Source organism: Crassostrea angulata, chromosome 3 (genome assembly GCF_025612915.1).
Source record: "Crassostrea angulata isolate pt1a10 chromosome 3, ASM2561291v2, whole genome shotgun sequence".
Taxonomy (NCBI): Eukaryota; Metazoa; Mollusca; class Bivalvia; order Ostreida; family Ostreidae; genus Magallana; species Magallana angulata.
The window spans coordinates 5,722,060-5,740,131 of NC_069113.1; the positions used below are offsets into that span (position 1 = coordinate 5,722,060).

Sequence of the window (18,072 nt, forward strand, 5' to 3'; positions counted from 1 at the left end):
GATACTAAAGTCCTCGAGATACATTATCGAAAGATTGAACTAAATAACAGTACATGTAATTCAAAATCACAAATGCGCATTTTCTTCAGAAATTTTATTAACAATATAATTCATAGAAAAGTATTGAGACAGAAATAGATTTTGATTTCTGTGACCTGGTTCTCTGGATGCCTGATGGCCGTTCATATATATATATGAACCTCATTCTCCTCCCCAACAAACAAAAAATAGATGTATTACAATCATAACATGGTCTGTAAAGTAAAAATGTATTGTTATAGAATGTAAAAAATTATTGAAAAATGAAACCCTGTGTGAAAAATGAATATCTTTACCAAAAATATTTTCACTTTGATAATTATTGTTAGATGATTAGCACTAAATAAACAACTGCTCATTTAAAAAGTATTAATGAAATTGCAAAACACCTACACCTGGTGCATAAATGTACATGTATATAGGTCTATGAACATATTGATTATAATTGGGACTTTGTTATGGTCAAGTTTTGCTGGCCAATTTGACAGTGTACGATAACGTACAGACAGAATTGGAAGTGTGTCAATACATGTACTACAAGGGTGACTAGTGAAAAATTGCCTCAAAAACAAAGAAAGTCTATCTAGTCACTTATATATATTAAAAAAGAACCATCTACCAAGTTTGATTTCTGCAACTCGCATCTCACAAAGCTTGCATGTGTCCTCTAACAAAGTTAACATAATTAACAAACATGACTGCCTCTAAGAAAAAACAACAACTTAATGCCATTATAAACAGTCTATAACTCAAACTTTGCCAATAAAATTTGTAAAAAAAATAAATTGGTTTACAGTCGCTGAGTTACTGCCATTTACACAAAGCTTAAAAAAAAATCAAGCACTGTTTTCAAAGAATCAAAATCTTTTGAAGCTGTTAACATTGGAGTCGTTGATCAGCTTGACTTGACACATTATATATACCTGACATACTGAAAGAATGGCACTTCTGAAGGCGACATCACAGTTTATCAAAAATTTCAATCACTTCCAACCAACATATGGTTAATATCCTGATATTAAAATATTATACATGCATTTGCATGTACAGTATAAAGATGATATCATGATTACATTTACAATCTAAAAAATACAATGAATGTGCATAGTAATCTAAGCAGTGCTTTAAAATCTCAATCACAAAGGGAATGAATCAAACAATATTGTTATACTTTCATGTTAAATACTGAAATCTGATTGGTCAAGAGGCAGTTAATAATATTTTCTATTACCCTCAGCGTTAGCAACGCACTTAGCAACGGGTAACATTAAAAAATGTTGCATGCGCGAAAATTATGCGCGTACGGTTCGCTGTAGAATTTACGTTATTCTGCTATAAAAGCAGTAAAATTTTCTTAAAAATTAAGACATTCAGTATAACAAAATAAATAGTGCCTGTTTGGGAGGATAACAGTTTAAATTGACACCCCTCGAAAACCATTGTCAACCTCCGCTTCGCGTCGGTTGACAATGGTTTTCTCGGGGTGTCAATTTCAACTTTTACCCTCCCAAACATGCACTATTTATATAATATCATTTTCTCTATTTCATTCTCATCTAAAAAGCAAAATGAATACATATTACAAATATATGTAAAACAACATGAACAACCAACGGAATCATTGAGACCATAACATTTCAGTAGTTACTTGTATGTATACACTATGCATTCACATCATCCATCCAGTTTTGTGCTTTCGACATGAACAGACTGACTTCAAAACCTCTTCCAGTCGTTTCAGTAGTTACTTGTATGTATACACTATGCATTCACATCATCCATCCAGTTTTGTGCTTTCGACATGAACAGACTGACTTCAAAACCTCTTCCAGTCGTGGATAACATGCATCTTTCCAATCCTCCATCAGATAATGGTCGTTCAAGATCGAAAGATTTGGAGCTCCATTGCGCAACACTTCATATAGACAGGGTATGTTAAGATGAGCCGAAAATACCATAGGCCCGTTCCATGGATGTCGGGCTACGCGGAAACGTCTCAAACTCGGCATGTTTAGAGATCTGAGATAAAATCCTCGGCTCTGTGAAACGTCAAGGAACTCCATTGATTTGGAGTTGAGCTCGTATTTACACATAGTTACCCCGCTCGGAGCCCAGATCTCAAGCATCAGCTGACGGAGATTGGGGAGACCTGAAAGGACTCTATCCAGTCGGGACTGAGCCACGGACTGGAAGACACTACTCTTCTCCAATACAAGAGTTTTTAAAGTCTTCAATCTCACAAGATTTTCCACGTTTTTGTTACAGGACCAATCAAAAGGCAGTATCAAAGTCTCAACTTTTGTAAGATGTCTGGAGAGATCATCAAAGAAATAGATACACTGTCTGGCTCTCAGCTTGCAAGAGTACAAAACATCTTGACATCGGCATTTTTTCAAATCTTCAAGCCAAAAGGGTCGTGCTGGGGTATCCTTCCAGTTGAACATCATGTATCTGATTTCCCGAAATGAAATGCAGCGCAGCAGGTTCTTGAGCATTTCCAAATACCCATCAGAGTCTGGATAGATGTCAAACTTGAACTCTAACCTTCTGATCAGAGGCCTGATTTTCATCAAAAAGCAAGCAAAACCATGAACTCGCCTCTTGTAACAGGTGTAACAATCTCCATTGCTATGGTTACCTCCCCTTGATGATGTCGCCATTGGAACACAAGTTAGCGGAAAGTCCCACAATACTATGTTGATCCATAAGCTTGGCGTTCTCAGAATATGGCACCACTCTTTGCACACTCGCATGCTGCGGCCTTTTTCGATTGAGCTCAGATACGACAAAATCTTTAGCTTGCAATCCAAAGGGAGGTGTACAAATGGAAAAAATTCCCTTTGGGCATCGTCGGTGTCTTCTACGAGTAAACGACATGACGGAGCGGAATGGGAGACCTTTAGCCCACTTCCTGTTTCCTGACTGTGAGACAGAATAACCTCATCATCTGACAAGTTTGAGAACAAAGGGAAGGTGGTGTTGGAATAACGCCGGGAGCTCGGTACACTCTCATCGTCTGTGCAATAACTGTCCACCAGTGAGGGCTTACGTAGCTTTTCTCTGTGTAGCTTGATTCTGTGCTTTTTATTCCTCAATCTCCGAACATCCATCAATCTGATTCCTTCTTCCTCTGCAAGCAATTGTTTTAAATTAGTGGACGTTGATCAGGAATTGAGGATACTTCAAAAGAGTGACCTCAGAGAAACAATACAGGTACAAGTGGAAAGAATGATAAACTACTGACATATTTTGTAAGATAAGTACAGTATGTGATACTGAATTATCTCTTACGGTTGTCTTAAGATTACAACAAATAAAGCTTCTTTTATCCTTAAAACTAAAGTAGAGCTCCACTTAAGCTGTTTAAATATGGCCCATTTTAACAACTGTTTTAACTTTATCACAAAACAGATCTTCATGGCGCAAGCTAAATTTTTTTATTTGCAATTCCCAAAAGAGGTATACATGTATAATTATTTCACATGTAACTTATTTAGAAATATCTAGAACATATATAGAATACTTCTAGATAATTAAGTTTTCACTTTTCGTGAGAGATGATAAATTAAAACCAATGTATGTGGTCAAAAGATCGAGCGTCGTTTAGACCCGTTGTGAGAATTATCATCAAACACAACCATTTTTAAAATCTCAAGCCATAAAGAAATGTATTTTATCGATTCCTTTTTCATTTCAATTGGAATTGATATTGGTTCAAATTACCATAGAAAAATTGCAATTTTTAAAAATATTTGCACCTGCACTTCAATTTCTTTTTCAAATTTTATTGTTTGATAATTGATTTATACCAACAACTTTTTTTGTTGCTGAAGATTTTTTTTCTAAATTTAAAAGATATCAACAAAATATTTTTCCTTCTCAAATATTTTTTACTCAAACAATTAAAATGTTGCCTTGTTTTGATATGACTTATTTTTTGATAATTATATCAGGGAATGATGCTTAAATTGAGACCATTTCTATGGTAAGGTTTGCAACTACAGGGAGATAACTCAGATTTTCATTGTGATGTAACAATAGCTACCTTTTAATAATAAATATTAGAGGTAACAAAATGTAACTTTGGTGATTTTTTAAAAATGAGAAATTGATGCTTGTCACAAACCTTACCTTAAGCTCAAAAATATCTTATTTGAACATGATGTTTTAAAAGTACGATTCAGAAATTTATTTAGATTTCATAATAGTACTTTGGATAAATCTATCTTTGAAAGGAGACCGATTCCGATGGTGTAAGTAAGTGAAAGACTATAAATTTTTAAGATATTGATAATTGGTTTGTATGGAAAGTTATACAATACTGTACATATTAACAAAAAAATCAGACAAAGCAGCTTTAATTATTACAGTAAACAAATAATGAATTCAAATTAATAAATTTGGTGTATTTTCCAAAAATGAAAAATTGAACCAATTTTAATTAAGTCAATAACCTTGCTTTAAAATCTCAAATATCTTATTTGACATAATAAACATTTAATTGTATTAAAATACAAAATCTTGTTTTGATAAAAAATAAAATAAAAACATACCAACAGAGTCAGCCCGGCCCTCTGTTCTTCTGGCTGAAAATAAATAAATCTTGTTGAAAGTTTATCATTATTCCGAAATACCTGGATCAAAAAAAAAGTTCCATTTGGGAAATGCTATAACATTGACAGAAAAAGTCTTCTTCCACTACGACTTAACTCCTGCAGTGTCAATATTGAAAAAGATCCACACAGAAATTTAATCTACCTATACTGACAATTCTGTAATCCGATTCTTTGTTCATTCTGTCTGTTCAGCGAAAATTTCAGTATTGTGGAGACATCTAATGTTACAGTAACGATTTGTCCATTATGACACAGAACATCCTTTCCAATACTATATATTGGTTTATGTCGTACCTTCTTGTATAATATGTTTATATCACTATCAGAACTGCAGAGATCACCATGAAAATTATATTATTTATTAGGCTGCTAACCCTTGTTCCTCTAGTAAAACTCTTCTTCTACAACTAGACTTAATATGTCAAAACAATCCAAATAGCAAATTGATTTACTGTCGTGACTCTAAAAGGAAGCACTTGAACACAGGGAATGCAGTAAAAAGGAGAAAATGCTTCTCTCAGCACTTGTTTCTTGATAGGTTTCTATGGCCATTTATCATTTTATGGTAGTTGTGATAAGTGTTGTAAAATTTCAAGCATTCTGACAGCTCAAAGTAAAAATTCTTCAAAAAGATATCATGAAGTCAGGCAAAACAAATAAACAGGTACAAGGGCCCCAAAAGGGGGAAATTCTTAACAAAACTTGTTCAGTTAATTTTGCAGAATTCAGCTTATTAGAAGTCATACCCACAGTTTTGCAAACATTAACAGTTTAGCTAAAAGATGATCATTAACTCTAAATTATTTTGTTCTCATATAAAGTCTCCTTATAGTAAATATAAAAATAATCAATATTTTATACAGAAAAACAATCTGATACTATATTTTTAACATTTCATCAACAGAATATGTTCTATTTATTCAAAGTTAAACAACATACACATTCCAAAACATTAATGAGTGGTTGTCAATTATATAATTGATCGTCTAAATAGGCCTACATTGACAGCAAAATATTTCCTTTTCTTCCCTTCACAAGTTTAACCTCTTTGGGCCCCAGTGTTTTTCCTTTCTTTCAGTTAGGCATTAAAATCCTATTTTACAACAAGTATTTTGAATGAACTCATAAACATATGATCGGATGGTTCTTCAATTATTAATTTGCGATAGAAAATATTTGTTGTTAACTCAGAAAAATACCTGTTTTCAAATGCAGAAAGGCCGGTAGGTTCTGTCAACCACTCAGTTTTGGGATTTACGAGAACGGAAGTAGAAGTTTATTGATCCGATGGGATATAAATATCTACCAAAAAAAAAAATGGAAAAATAAAGAAAATAGAAAATGCGTACAAAGGAAGAATAGATATTTACAAGAAAATCATCAGTAGTTGGAAAATGCCGAACTGTTTTGACGACGGCACGGATTCAACTTTTGGTGGCGGATCCAAAGGATTAGGCCCTGTAATGTCATTCAACTGATACATGTACATGCATGTAGCCTACTTTTGTATTTTATCGGATATTCAAAGACAATGAAATGATGAAACTTGTTATTTCAATACTGTAGATCTACTGCAGTAACGTTATTAAAAAATGTTTTACAGCTGATATTTGACTATATTTTTTAAAACTTGTAGAAGTGCGATCTAATGACAATTTATAAAAAGGATACAAGTTAAACACTAAAAAAAAAAAATAAGCTATATAAAAGATGTAGAAAATAAAAGAACATTTTTCATATCGTCGAGGATACCTATCGAGACAGTGTACGTGCCAGAAAATTAGATTCATAAAATACATTTTATTTTGATATAATTCATAGCGATGCAGTTGATGTTTGGAGAAAAAAAAAATATTATCAGAACCCTTCAGAATATATGATGTTGTGATAAATAATTGAACTACATACATTGAACTGCATTGGATTGGTCACCGAACCTTTGATCAGAGACATAAATAACAATTATTTATCTCTTTGCTTTGATTTGCAAATTTATAAATAACGTATACCATCAACCCGGACAAGTTAATTTAGTATGTATTGAGGCATTGTATATGGATTTCCACTTCGAATTGAGTCTCTCTCTCTCTCTCTCTCTCTCTCTCTCTCTCTCTCTCTCTCTCTCTCTCTCTCTCCTTCTTCTTCTTCTTCTTCTTCTTCTTCTTCTTAACACTAACATCTTAACACACTATAAAGAATTCTAATTCTAACCCTTTCTCATTGTGATTTTTAGCAGTTTGGAGAGGAGATGAAGGGGGGGGGGGGGTTAACATACATCCGGAAATTCACGGTTTACTATTGTAAAATAAATACCGTTAATCCTAAATACAATGGCGTGAAGTCACCTTTTCCCGAAACATAAAAATTAAGGTTATCGCTTATTTTTTTTTGAAAACCGATCCCGACAAAATTAATTTTTCAAGTGAGATAAAAGTATAATACAAATGAAATTAATAAAAAATAATAAGGAGGGTAAAATAATTTTGAAGCACATTTAAGTAGAAGTGACTAATTAAAGTAATATAGGAATAAACTTAATTTTTTCTTTATGATTATGGTGTATAAGCTACCTTTAGAGACTTTCTGAGTTGGTATAACATTAGTTATCAGTTAAAATATACGATTTTACGGAATTACGGAAATTTTACGATATTTCCAATAAAAAAATAATCAAAAATAATAAAATGGGGGTTTTGCTAATGATATTGTCGTGAAGGATATTTCACGCTATTGTGGTTTTATAAGTATGTAGAAAAAAGGTGACTTCACGTCATTGCCGTCATATAAGCGAGTAGACAAAGGTGGGTACAAGGCACACTATTATGGATTCATAAATCATATAGATACAGGTGACTTTACGCCATTGCAGTTTTTTAAGCATGTAAATTAATAAAGGTGACTTCACGCCATTGCAGTTTTTTAAGGCATGTAAATAGAGGTGACTGCACGCCATTGCGGTTTTTTAAGCATGTAAATAGAGGTGACTTCACGCCATTGCACTTTTTTAAGCATGTAAATAGAGGTGACTTCACGTCATTGCGGTTTTTTAAGCATGTAAATAGAGGTGACTTCACGCCATTGCGGTTTTTTAAGCATGTAGATAGAGGTGACTTCACGCCATTGCCGTTTAATAAGCATGTAGATAGAGGTGACTTCACGCCATTGTCGATTTTTAAGCATGTAGATAGAGGTGACTTCACGCCATTGCGGTTTTTAAGCATGTAAATAGAGGTGACTTCATGCCATTGCGGTTTTTTAGGCATGTAGAGAGAGGTGACTTCACGCCATTGCCGTTTAATAATCATGTAGAGAAAGGTGACTTCACGCCATTGCACTTTTATAAGCATTGCCGCCATTGTACTATTTTAAGCATGTAAATAGAGGTGACTTCACGCCATTGCACTTTTATAAGCCCGTAGAGAGAGGTGACTTCACGCCATTGCACTTTTTTAAGCATGTAGATAGAGGTGACTTCACGCCATTGTACTTTTTTAAGCATGTAAATAGAGGTGACTTCACGCCATTGCACTTTTATAAGCACGTAGAGAGAGGTGACTTCACGCCATTGCCGTTTCTTAAGCATGTAGATAGAGGTGACTTCACGCCATTGTCGTTTAATAATCATGTAGAGAGAGGTGACTTCACGCCATTGCACTTTTATAAGCATGTAGATAGAAGTGACTTCCCGCCATTGTACTTTTTTAAGCATGTAAATAGAGGTGACTTCACGCCATTGCACTTTTATAAGCACGTAGATAGAGGTGACTTCACGCCATTGCAGTTTCTTAAGCATGTAGTGAGAGGTGACTTTACGCCATTGCCGTTTTTTAAGCATGTAGATAGAGGTGACTTCACGCCATTGCACTTTTATAAGCACGTAGATAGAGGTGACTTCACGCCATTGCGGTTTTTTATAAGCATGTAAATAGAGATGACTATGTTTTTTAAGCATGTAGATAGAGGTGACTTCACGCCATTGTACTTTTTTAAGCATGTAAATAGAGGTGACTTCACGTCATTGTACTTTTATAAGCATGTAGATAGAGGTGACTTCACGCCATTGCGGTTTTTTAAGCATGTAGATAGAGGTGACTTCACGCCATTGCACTTTTATAAGCATGTAGATAGAAGTGACTTCACGCCATTGCGGTTTTTTAAGCATGTAAATAGAGGTGACTTCATGCCATTGCGGTTTTTTAAGCATGTAACTAGAGGTGCTTCACGCCATTGCGGTTTTTTAAGCATGTAGATAGAGGTGACTTCACGCCATTGCGGTTTTTTAAGCATGTAAATAGAGGTGACTTCACGCCATTGCGGTTTTTTAAGCATGTTAATAGAGGTGACTTCACGCCATTGCGGTTTTTTAAGCATGTAGATAGAGGTGACTTCACGCCATTGCGGTTTTTTAAGCATGTAAATTAATAGAGGTAACTTCACGCCATTGCACTTTTTTAAGCATGTAGATAGAGGTGACTTCCCGCCATTGTACTTTTTTAAGCATGTAAATAGAGGTGACTTCACGCCATTGCACTTTTATAAGCACGTAGATAGAGGTGACTTCACGCCATTGCAGTTTCTTAAGCATGTAGATAGAGGTGACTTCACGCCATTGCCGTTTAATAATCATGTAGAGAGAGGTGACTTCACGCCATTGCACTTTTATAAGCATGTAAATAGAGGTGACTTCACGCCATTGCGGGTTTTTAAGCATGTAAATAGAGGTGACTTCACGCCATTGCGGTTTTTTAAGCATGTAAATAGAGGTGACTTCACGCCATTGCGGTTTTTTAAGCATGTAGATAGAGGTGACTGCACGCCATTGCGGTTTTTAAGCATGTAAATTAATAGAGGTGACTTCACGCCATTGCACTTTTTTAAGCATGTAGATAAAGGTGACTTCCCGCCATTGTACTTTTTTAAGCATGTAAATAGAGGTGACTTCACGCCATTGCACTTTTATAAGCACGTAGAGAGAGGTGACTTCACGCCATTGCCGTTTCTTAAGCATGTAGATAGAGGTGACTTCACGCCATTGCCGTTTAATAATCATGTAGATAGAGGTGACTTCACGCCATTGCACTTTTATAAGCATGTAAATAGAGGTGACTTCACGCCATTGCGGTTTTTTAAGCATGTAAATAGAGGTGACTTCACGCCATTGCCGTTTTTTATAATTTTTTTAGTTATTATTAGTTTTTTTAATACCAGTAAAAGGTAAATATTTTAAATTTCTTTTGTATTAATGTCAATGTTATTTATAATTATTACCCCATTCTCAACAGCTTACATCTTCATGTACATATACCATTCTTTTTATACAAACACCACATTTTGTTCTAATGAATTTGAAATGATTTTTCAGACTTACATCATATTTTTGAGAAGAATGCATTTTTAAAAATGTGAAAGTATATAATTAACAGATAAAAAGCGTTATGAAAAATGGCGTAAAACGTGTTATAAAGTATTATAACATCATGCTTATCAATGCTTATTGTTATAGGTTAAATTATCATACCTTTAAAATAGTGAAAATAAATATGAGACCATGTTTCAGTTGTGATATATATAAAATTTCCATTTTAATAAAATACCTTGTGTTCAACGATATATTTTCTTTTTCGAATTTCTGGACATGGCTGTAAAATTTTAAAGAAAGTTTAAATTTTGAAAATTTCTAAAAATTTTAGAATTCGAAAACTCTTGAAATATTCAAATATATGTAATCTTATATTCTTATTACAAATGATCAAACACAGCAAGTCCCCAAACATCGTTTGTAATACATAAAAATATATCTTTTCAGAAGCAAAAGATCAATTAAAAAGTTAAAAGTTCAATAGCAGACAATAAAAGTCAACAATATTAATATTAACAATAGGATTTATTTAAACATTTCATAAAATATCTGACAATATCGTTTATATATTAAAATATTTGTAGACTATTCCGTACTTAGTATCAATAAAACAGATACCTTATCTTCATCTCCTGTTTTTTGTTCTGTATTCTTCAACGAAAGAAATGTATACATTTTTTTTATTATATTTGAAAAACTAAAAAAAAATGATATATTTTCGAAGGATCAATATTTGAACGATTATCATCATAATTACCTTTGTTGATTTGCGGGAGGATGTGCAATCGTCGGTTGGCAATTCGCTTTTAGGTTTGTCTTTTGAGTTCTAAAATTTCAAAAACAAATTAAATAACGAGAGAGAGAGAGAGAGAGAGAGAGAGAGAGAGAGAGAACATACCTCTACTTTTGCATCATTGATTTTAGTCTGTTCACAGCTCTAAAATTAATAATTGCATAATCATGTTAATTTGTATGAAATCAATTCAAGTATAACATTATTTTTAAGCCAATTAAGAAAATAAGTTGTAGTAACGTCAATATAAAAAGAAAGTGAACAAATTTAAATATATCAAACGTTTTAAGAATTACAGGTACCACCTACATGTATCCTAAAACCGTACAATTACAAAACAAAGTATCTTGATATCAAACAATCCACACAGATTTAAAAATGGAAATACAATTGTACTTTTGAATGCTGTAAAGATGACACGCGGATTTTCCTTTTTGGCTTGTAATTCTTTATTGAATCGGGAATGTCATCGTCATTTAATCGACATTCACGTGGTTTTATTCGCATTAGATTTGGATTGTAAGGATTGATTTCAGCGTAATCAGGTACTGGAATCTGCAATGTGTAAAAATACAAAGCATCAGTAATTCAGAGGGAGAGAGAAAGAAATAGAGAGAGATTTTGCATGATATAAAGAGGGATATATTTAGAATATTCGACTCATAATTTTTTAAAAGTGTAACTTTTTTTTACTGATTTTACTTCTCTAATTCTTTCTTGACTTCTCCAACTTTCACGACGCCCTCCTCCGCCAATTCGTGAATTTTATTAGAAATCTCTTTGGAGAGATTTCTAGTAACACCAGCAATCTAAATTAATATAAATATCATATAATTTAATACATACCAGTAAAATTTACATGTTTTGTGTTCTTATATAGATATCTGATGACCAAAATATCATTAAAATAGTTTGAGAATAAAAAATAATAAATACAAATAACGTACTTTTCCAGTGAGATGGTCTTCATGAACATTCCTTTTGTGAAGAACAAATAGTCTCTCAGTGGATCTTGGTTTTTTAGGATCTTTTATGGTTGTTCGAAATATTTGTTCGTATTTTCCTTGACAAGGGTGCCTGAAAGAAGAGGAAATTATTTTAAAACATAAAAGAGCTTAAATACATAAAATGAACAGATAATTTATATGAGGTTTATTTTGAAAGATTTCGTACCTGAAAACCTCTGAATATAACTACTTCTTGAATAACAAGTTTACATGGGCACCCTTGTTTCTTCGTTCTTTTAAAATGTTTCTTCTTCCTTTGATATTCATGATCAAGATTTTCCTTTAATAGAATTTAAACAACCTCATTTAGAACAATACAGGTTTGTCAGTACGTTTCACAATACTATACATTATTTCAAACACATGCCTCTTAAACTATAATGACTAACGGTCACCTCTATTTAGACGCTTAAGTACACCAAAATGGCGTGAAGTCACCTCTATCTACATGCTTATATTACGGCAATAGCATGAAGCCACCTCTATCTACATACTTATATAACGACAATGGCGTGAAGTCACCTATATCTACATGCTTATAAAACGAAAATGGCGTGAAGTCACCTCTTTCTACATGCTTATATAATGACAATAGCGTGAGGTCACCTATATCTTCATGCTTATATAACGACAATGGCATGAAGTCACCTCTATCTACATGCTTATATAACGGCAATGGCGTGAGGTCACCTCTATCTTCGTGCTTATAAAACGAAAATGGCGTGAAGTCACCTCTTTCTACATGCTTATATAACGACAATGGCGTGAGGTCACCTATATCTTCATGCTTATATAACGACAATGGGGTGAAGTCACCTCTATCTACATGCTTATATAACGGCAATGGCGTGATGTCAACTCTTTCTACATGCTTATAAATCCACAATGACGTGAAGTCACCTCTATCTACATGCTTAAAAAACGGCAATGGCGTGAAGTCACCTCTGTTTAAATGCGTATTAAACGACAATGGCGTGAAGTCACCTCTGTCTACATGCTTATTAAACGACAATGGCGTGAAGTCACCTCTTTCTACATGCTTATTAAATGACAATGGCGTGAAGTCACCTCTATCTTCGTGCTTATAAAATGGCAATGGCGTGAAGTCACCTCTATCCTCATGCTTAAAAAACCGCAATGGCGTGAAGTCACCTCTATCTACATGCTTAAAAAACGGCAATGGCGTGAAGTCACCTCTATCTTCGTGCTTATAAAACGACAATAACGTGAAGTCAACTCTTTCTACATACTTATAAATCCACAATGACGTGAAGTCACCTCTATTCTCATGCTTAAAAAACGGCAATGGCGTGAAGTCACCTCTATCTACATGCTTATTAAATGACAATTGCGTGAAGTCACCTCTATCTTCGTGCTTATAAAACGACAATAACGTGAAGTCAACTCTTTCTACATACTTATAAATCCACAATGACGTGAAGTCACCTCTATTCTCATGCTTAAAAAACGGCAATGCGGTGAAGTCACCTCTGTTTGCATGCTTATTAAACGACAATGGCGTGAAGTCACCTCTATTTACATGCTTATAAAACGGCAATGGCGCGAAGTCACCTATATCTAAAATGCTTAAAAAAGTGCAATGGCGTGAAGTCACCTCTATTTACATGCTTATAAAACGGCAATGGCGCGAAGTCACCTATATCTAAAATGCTTAAAAAAGTGCAATGGCGTGAAGTCACCTCTATTTACATGCTTATTAAACGACAATGGCGTGAAGTCAACTCTATCTACATGCTTATATAACGGCAATGGCGTGAAGTCACTTCTATCTACATGCTGATATAACGATAATGGCGTGGAGTCACCGGCACTGATTGATAACTATTGTTTTTATTTACAAGGTTATTTACATATTAAACACGGGTTTTATGAAAATTCGTCCTTACTCTCAAACATCCAAACTTATTGTCCTCTGTCTCCAACGTATACCCTGGGTATGGCTATAGCAATTATCTCTTACACCTCAGACTAACCCATAACTCAATCAACTACTAAATTTCATCTCTCAGAACTCTATCATGCACAGTACTACAGATATTAACTCAGAAATTATAGACTCATGCTCGCTCTCTATCACTTTCCTAACGAGCTCAACTGATACCCTAGGGAAGCAAGGCTAAAACTCCTGCGTCACGCACCTGCAACCTTATCAAACCTTTCATACGATTACCACATAACGACAATGGCGTGAAGTCACCTCTATTCACTTGCTTATTAAATGACAATGGGGTGAAGTCACCTCTATTTACATGCTTATTAAATGACAATGGCGTGAAGTCACCTCTATTTACATGCTTATTAAATGACAATGGCGTGAAGTCACCTCTATTTACATGCTTATTAAATGACAATGGCGTGAAGTCAACTCTATTTACATGCTTATTAAATGACAATGGCGTGAAGTCACCTCTATTTACATGCTTATTAAATGACAATGGCGTGAAGTCACCTCTATTTACATGCTTATTAAATGACAATGGCGTGAAGTCAACTCTATTTACATGCTTATTAAATGACAATGGCGTGAAGTCACCTCTATTTACATGCTTATTAAACAACAATGGCGTGAAGTCACCTCTTTTCACATGCTGAAAAAACTGCAATGGCGTGAAGTCACCTCTATTTACATGCTTATTAAACGACAATGGCGTGAAGTCACCACTATTTACATGCTTATTAAACGGCAATGGCGTGAAGTCACCTCTAACTACAAACATATAAAACGACAATGGGGTGAAGCCATCTCTATCTACATGCTTATAAAACCACAATGGCGTGAGGTTGCCTCTGTCTACATGCTTGTATAACGACAATGGGGTGAAGTCACCTCTATCTACATGCTTATAAAACCACAATGGCGTGAAATCACCTCTATATACATTTTCATATAATACCACAATGGCGTAGAGTCACCTTTATATACGACAATGGCATGAAGTCTTATCACCTTTACTTTAATAAAAAACATTTTTGTTTGAAGTTACTTATTGCATGTTTATGTTATTCTTATACATTTTGATGTTGTTTCTCTTTCTTCCTTGGTTTGCCATGAATGCATGCTAAATCGCAGGAACCAATGACAACGAAGGGGATGTTTTCTATCACGGGTCCAACCACGTTATTGTTTCCAGAAAACCAAATTCTTTGCTTCTGAAGGTCGTCAGGAAAATCTTAGAGGGAAATAAAGGGGGAAATTGTTTACATAATATTTACTCACACGAACAATGGATAGAAAGTTTCATTTTATCATGCCCTAAGCTCTAAATATCATGTTCTATAATAGTTTTCAAATAATATCCCTTTATATAACAATGTATTAGTCTTAATGAAATGCAGACCTGCTCAAGAAGTCTTTATTATTAATTTTAAAGCCTTTCAAAATTTTATGTTGTTAAAAAATGTATTAAACCTTGAAAAATCAACTAATAATGAGGTTTTTTGGGGGATGCGGACTATGGGTCAGAGTACGGAGCATGATGTGACACTATTCAACACATGTAGGATTTTCTTTTTAGTTTTGTGATTTGCTTGTTTTATTATCGACGACAGAAGGTTGTCGGTAAGTTGATACATGTATATATAAACTAAAAGTAAGTAGCTATTTTAAAGTATATATAGTTCTACGAAACTGAAGTAAAATATATCACTCTATTATTAGTTATGCTCCAAGACTGAAATCACTATAAATTAAATAAATAAGGCTATTGTTACCCCCCCCCCCCTTCCCCATCCATCATTTATGCTTCTCTTATGAAAACCCAATGTTTCTTATATCATTAAAAATGATTTAGTGTTAAATTTGTATTAAATATGGCACGGTAAATTACTCGGTAGCTTTGCGTGCAATGTTGACTGCTCAATTCTCATAGTCCTTTCAGTACTAGAAAGTCTTTAGATTCGTTTTAAATGTTTTTTTTTAATTGTTAAAACATTCGTTTAAATAGTGATAATAAATGGAAGAATCTACTGAATATGTATTAGATATTTAGTTGGACAGTGAAAGCAGTCGTCACATGTTTTATTGCATTCCTTCATTTTATAAACAATTAACCTGATTTTTTAAACACTACCTTTACTTATACCGAGCCCTCGGTCGTTAAAGGGATTATATTACAGAAGTGAATGAGTGGTGCTGCAGATTCGCAGATAAGGTGACATGTATGTAAATCATTTAATTATTTTTCGTCGCTAAGCAATGTATATACAAATGTCTTAATAAATACATGTACAAAAAAGGAGGAAATTAATACAAGCACATAATTAAATAAAAGGAATTGTTTTCATTTCGTTCTTTTCGTTTGACCTGAAACAATTATAATCATTATGATCAATAACACATAAAACACAATCTTCCTCTGTCTTGGGTTATCCTAAGGCTGTTAACATTTGTCTATTCTGATTGTTTTCTCGTTTTAATTTTATTTCCACAATATAGAGTTGTAAGATATTTTATCAATATGTTTTTAGCATATTGCAATTCATACGGTCATGCATTGTTACATGTACATATTCAACAATGAATGTTTAGTTACTTGCAACTTGTTATCATCAATGCTAGCTTTGATATTGACATTGATATTTCTTTCATGCCGAACCTTTCTAATTAATACCCAGTTAATTGATGTCAAAAGTTTATACGGGTATACAGGTTTGTTAGTGTAAACAATATACACTTCAATGCTCCGTTGAACAGCAACCGCTTCAGTGACACAGATCAGTCTTACAAATAATTAATTATTGCTTCAATCTTAATTTTTTTAAAATATTTCTGCAAAACCTTGTTTGGGCGACGACCGCTGCGCTTATTAAGACGCCCTTTTACCCCCCGCCCCCCCCCCCCCCCCCCCAGTTATTGTTCCCACCTGTTTCTTCAAGCAAACTATCAAGTGTCTCGCTTTGTCCCAAATGTTCCCTTTACCTTTGGTTTTGCATCATAAATCTTGATTTCATCCCCACTTTCGTTACTGCTTGGTAAAAGGGCAAACCAAATGGCTGTTACAGTTTCAATTATAATTTTATTACGGTTGCAGTGCTGACATTGACAGAATGACGTGTGGTTCCTCTCTTCATCGCCGATGAAGCCTAGTCAAACGTGAGATTTCGACAAAAATTTCAATTGTTTCTGATGCAGAGTAAGTTTATAAAGTAATTTACACCGCCCTTACTCTCTTCGGGGAGTTATTTATGACCACAACAGAGGATTGACTGTTGATGGAATTGATAAGGCTGTTCCAAATTTTAACACTGGTGTGCAAGTAATTAGTCTGATCTCGATTTAACCTCTGGACTGGTGACAAGTTGATTTCATTTTTTAAAATTATTTATTTGTTAGTGTTAATAGCACACATTAGTTAACATTTAACTACGATAATGAGTAGGATTTTTTGCAAAGGACTGACACACAAAAACAAAAACAAAAACAGAACGGAATGGAACACACAAAAAAAACGCGTACATCTGAGTTATAATTCTCTGATAAAATGATGCGTAATGATTTAATTTATTAACTTGAATATATTTTAAACAATTTAAATCTCTTTTAAAAAATATTCGGCAACTAACATGACATTTAAATTATGTGTTTATAAAATATTATTTTTACAACAGACATCGCTATAATTTTTATTAGCAGGCGCTGATCCAGATTTTTTCTCCAGCTCTATATAATAATTGAAAACTTGTATACATGCCCTTCAGCTCTGGGTCCAACATTGGAAATAAATAAATAATTATTATAAATAACATTTTAATAAAACAAATTTAAAAAAAAAGAACCGTATGGGGTTTTCTTTTGTTTTTGTTTGTTTTTTTGCGGAGGGGGGGGGGGGCGTTTTTCTTAACGGAGAGTGCACTGGTTGTAAAAAAAAAAATCAATAAAACTGAAAAAATGATAGGATGATATGTCTGAAACTTATTGCATGCAGCAAATAAATTAATTTGTACTATTTAGTAAATGTTTCATTGAAATAAAACAGCCTGAAATCGTTCATGAATTTGATTTCTTACAATTAGTGTTAAAGGTTTTGGTTTTTCGAGCAACTACAAACTGCGAATTAGTTTCAATTTCAATATCCCTAACAGCCCTTATAGCCTCTTCAAAATCTTTATATTCTGCATTTTCATCCATCTTTATCATATGAAGTGTCTGCTTCGTGCAGCATCTTGAGCACGAGTCCTAAACATCATGTCGAGCCCGAAGCTAATATAGTCGATAAATTTACCTGAACTTCCGGTGAC

The 18,072-nt window shown here is 33.9% G+C and overlaps 1 protein-coding gene and 2 long non-coding RNA genes across 5 annotated transcripts; all 3 read right to left on the minus strand.

The window, feature by feature from the left end:
* Positions 1-78: 78 nt before the first annotated feature.
* Positions 79-5,963, minus strand: LOC128177783 (uncharacterized). 3 transcript variants are annotated; one of them, XM_052844654.1, is made up of 4 exons: positions 4,798-5,449; positions 4,593-4,625; positions 1,863-3,169; positions 79-1,762 (listed from the first exon to the last, which is right to left on the minus strand). In XM_052844654.1, exons 1-4 carry the CDS (start codon positions 4,832-4,834, stop codon positions 1,709-1,711), a joined length of 1,431 nt encoding a protein of 476 aa, XP_052700614.1. In that variant the 5' UTR covers positions 4,835-5,449; the 3' UTR covers positions 79-1,708. The 3 variants fall into 3 exon arrangements, with proteins under 3 accessions (XP_052700614.1, XP_052700615.1, XP_052700613.1); XM_052844655.1 differs by lacking the exon at positions 4,798-5,449 and adding an exon at positions 5,855-5,963 and having other exon boundaries at positions 79-3,169; XM_052844653.1 differs by having other exon boundaries at positions 79-3,169; positions 4,798-5,445.
* Positions 5,964-10,779: 4,816 nt separating this feature from the next.
* On the minus strand, positions 10,780-11,337 carry LOC128178628 (uncharacterized). The gene is made up of 3 exons (XR_008242981.1): positions 11,204-11,337; positions 10,913-10,951; positions 10,780-10,840 (listed from the first exon to the last, which is right to left on the minus strand). It is a non-coding gene; the product is annotated as an uncharacterized LOC128178628 (long non-coding RNA).
* Positions 11,338-11,533: 196 nt separating this feature from the next.
* Positions 11,534-18,015, minus strand: LOC128178629 (uncharacterized). Its single transcript, XR_008242982.1, has 5 exons — positions 17,842-18,015; positions 14,848-15,005; positions 11,981-12,094; positions 11,755-11,884; positions 11,534-11,616 (listed from the first exon to the last, which is right to left on the minus strand). It is a non-coding gene; the product is annotated as an uncharacterized LOC128178629 (long non-coding RNA).
* Between the last annotated feature and the right edge of the window lie 57 nt (positions 18,016-18,072).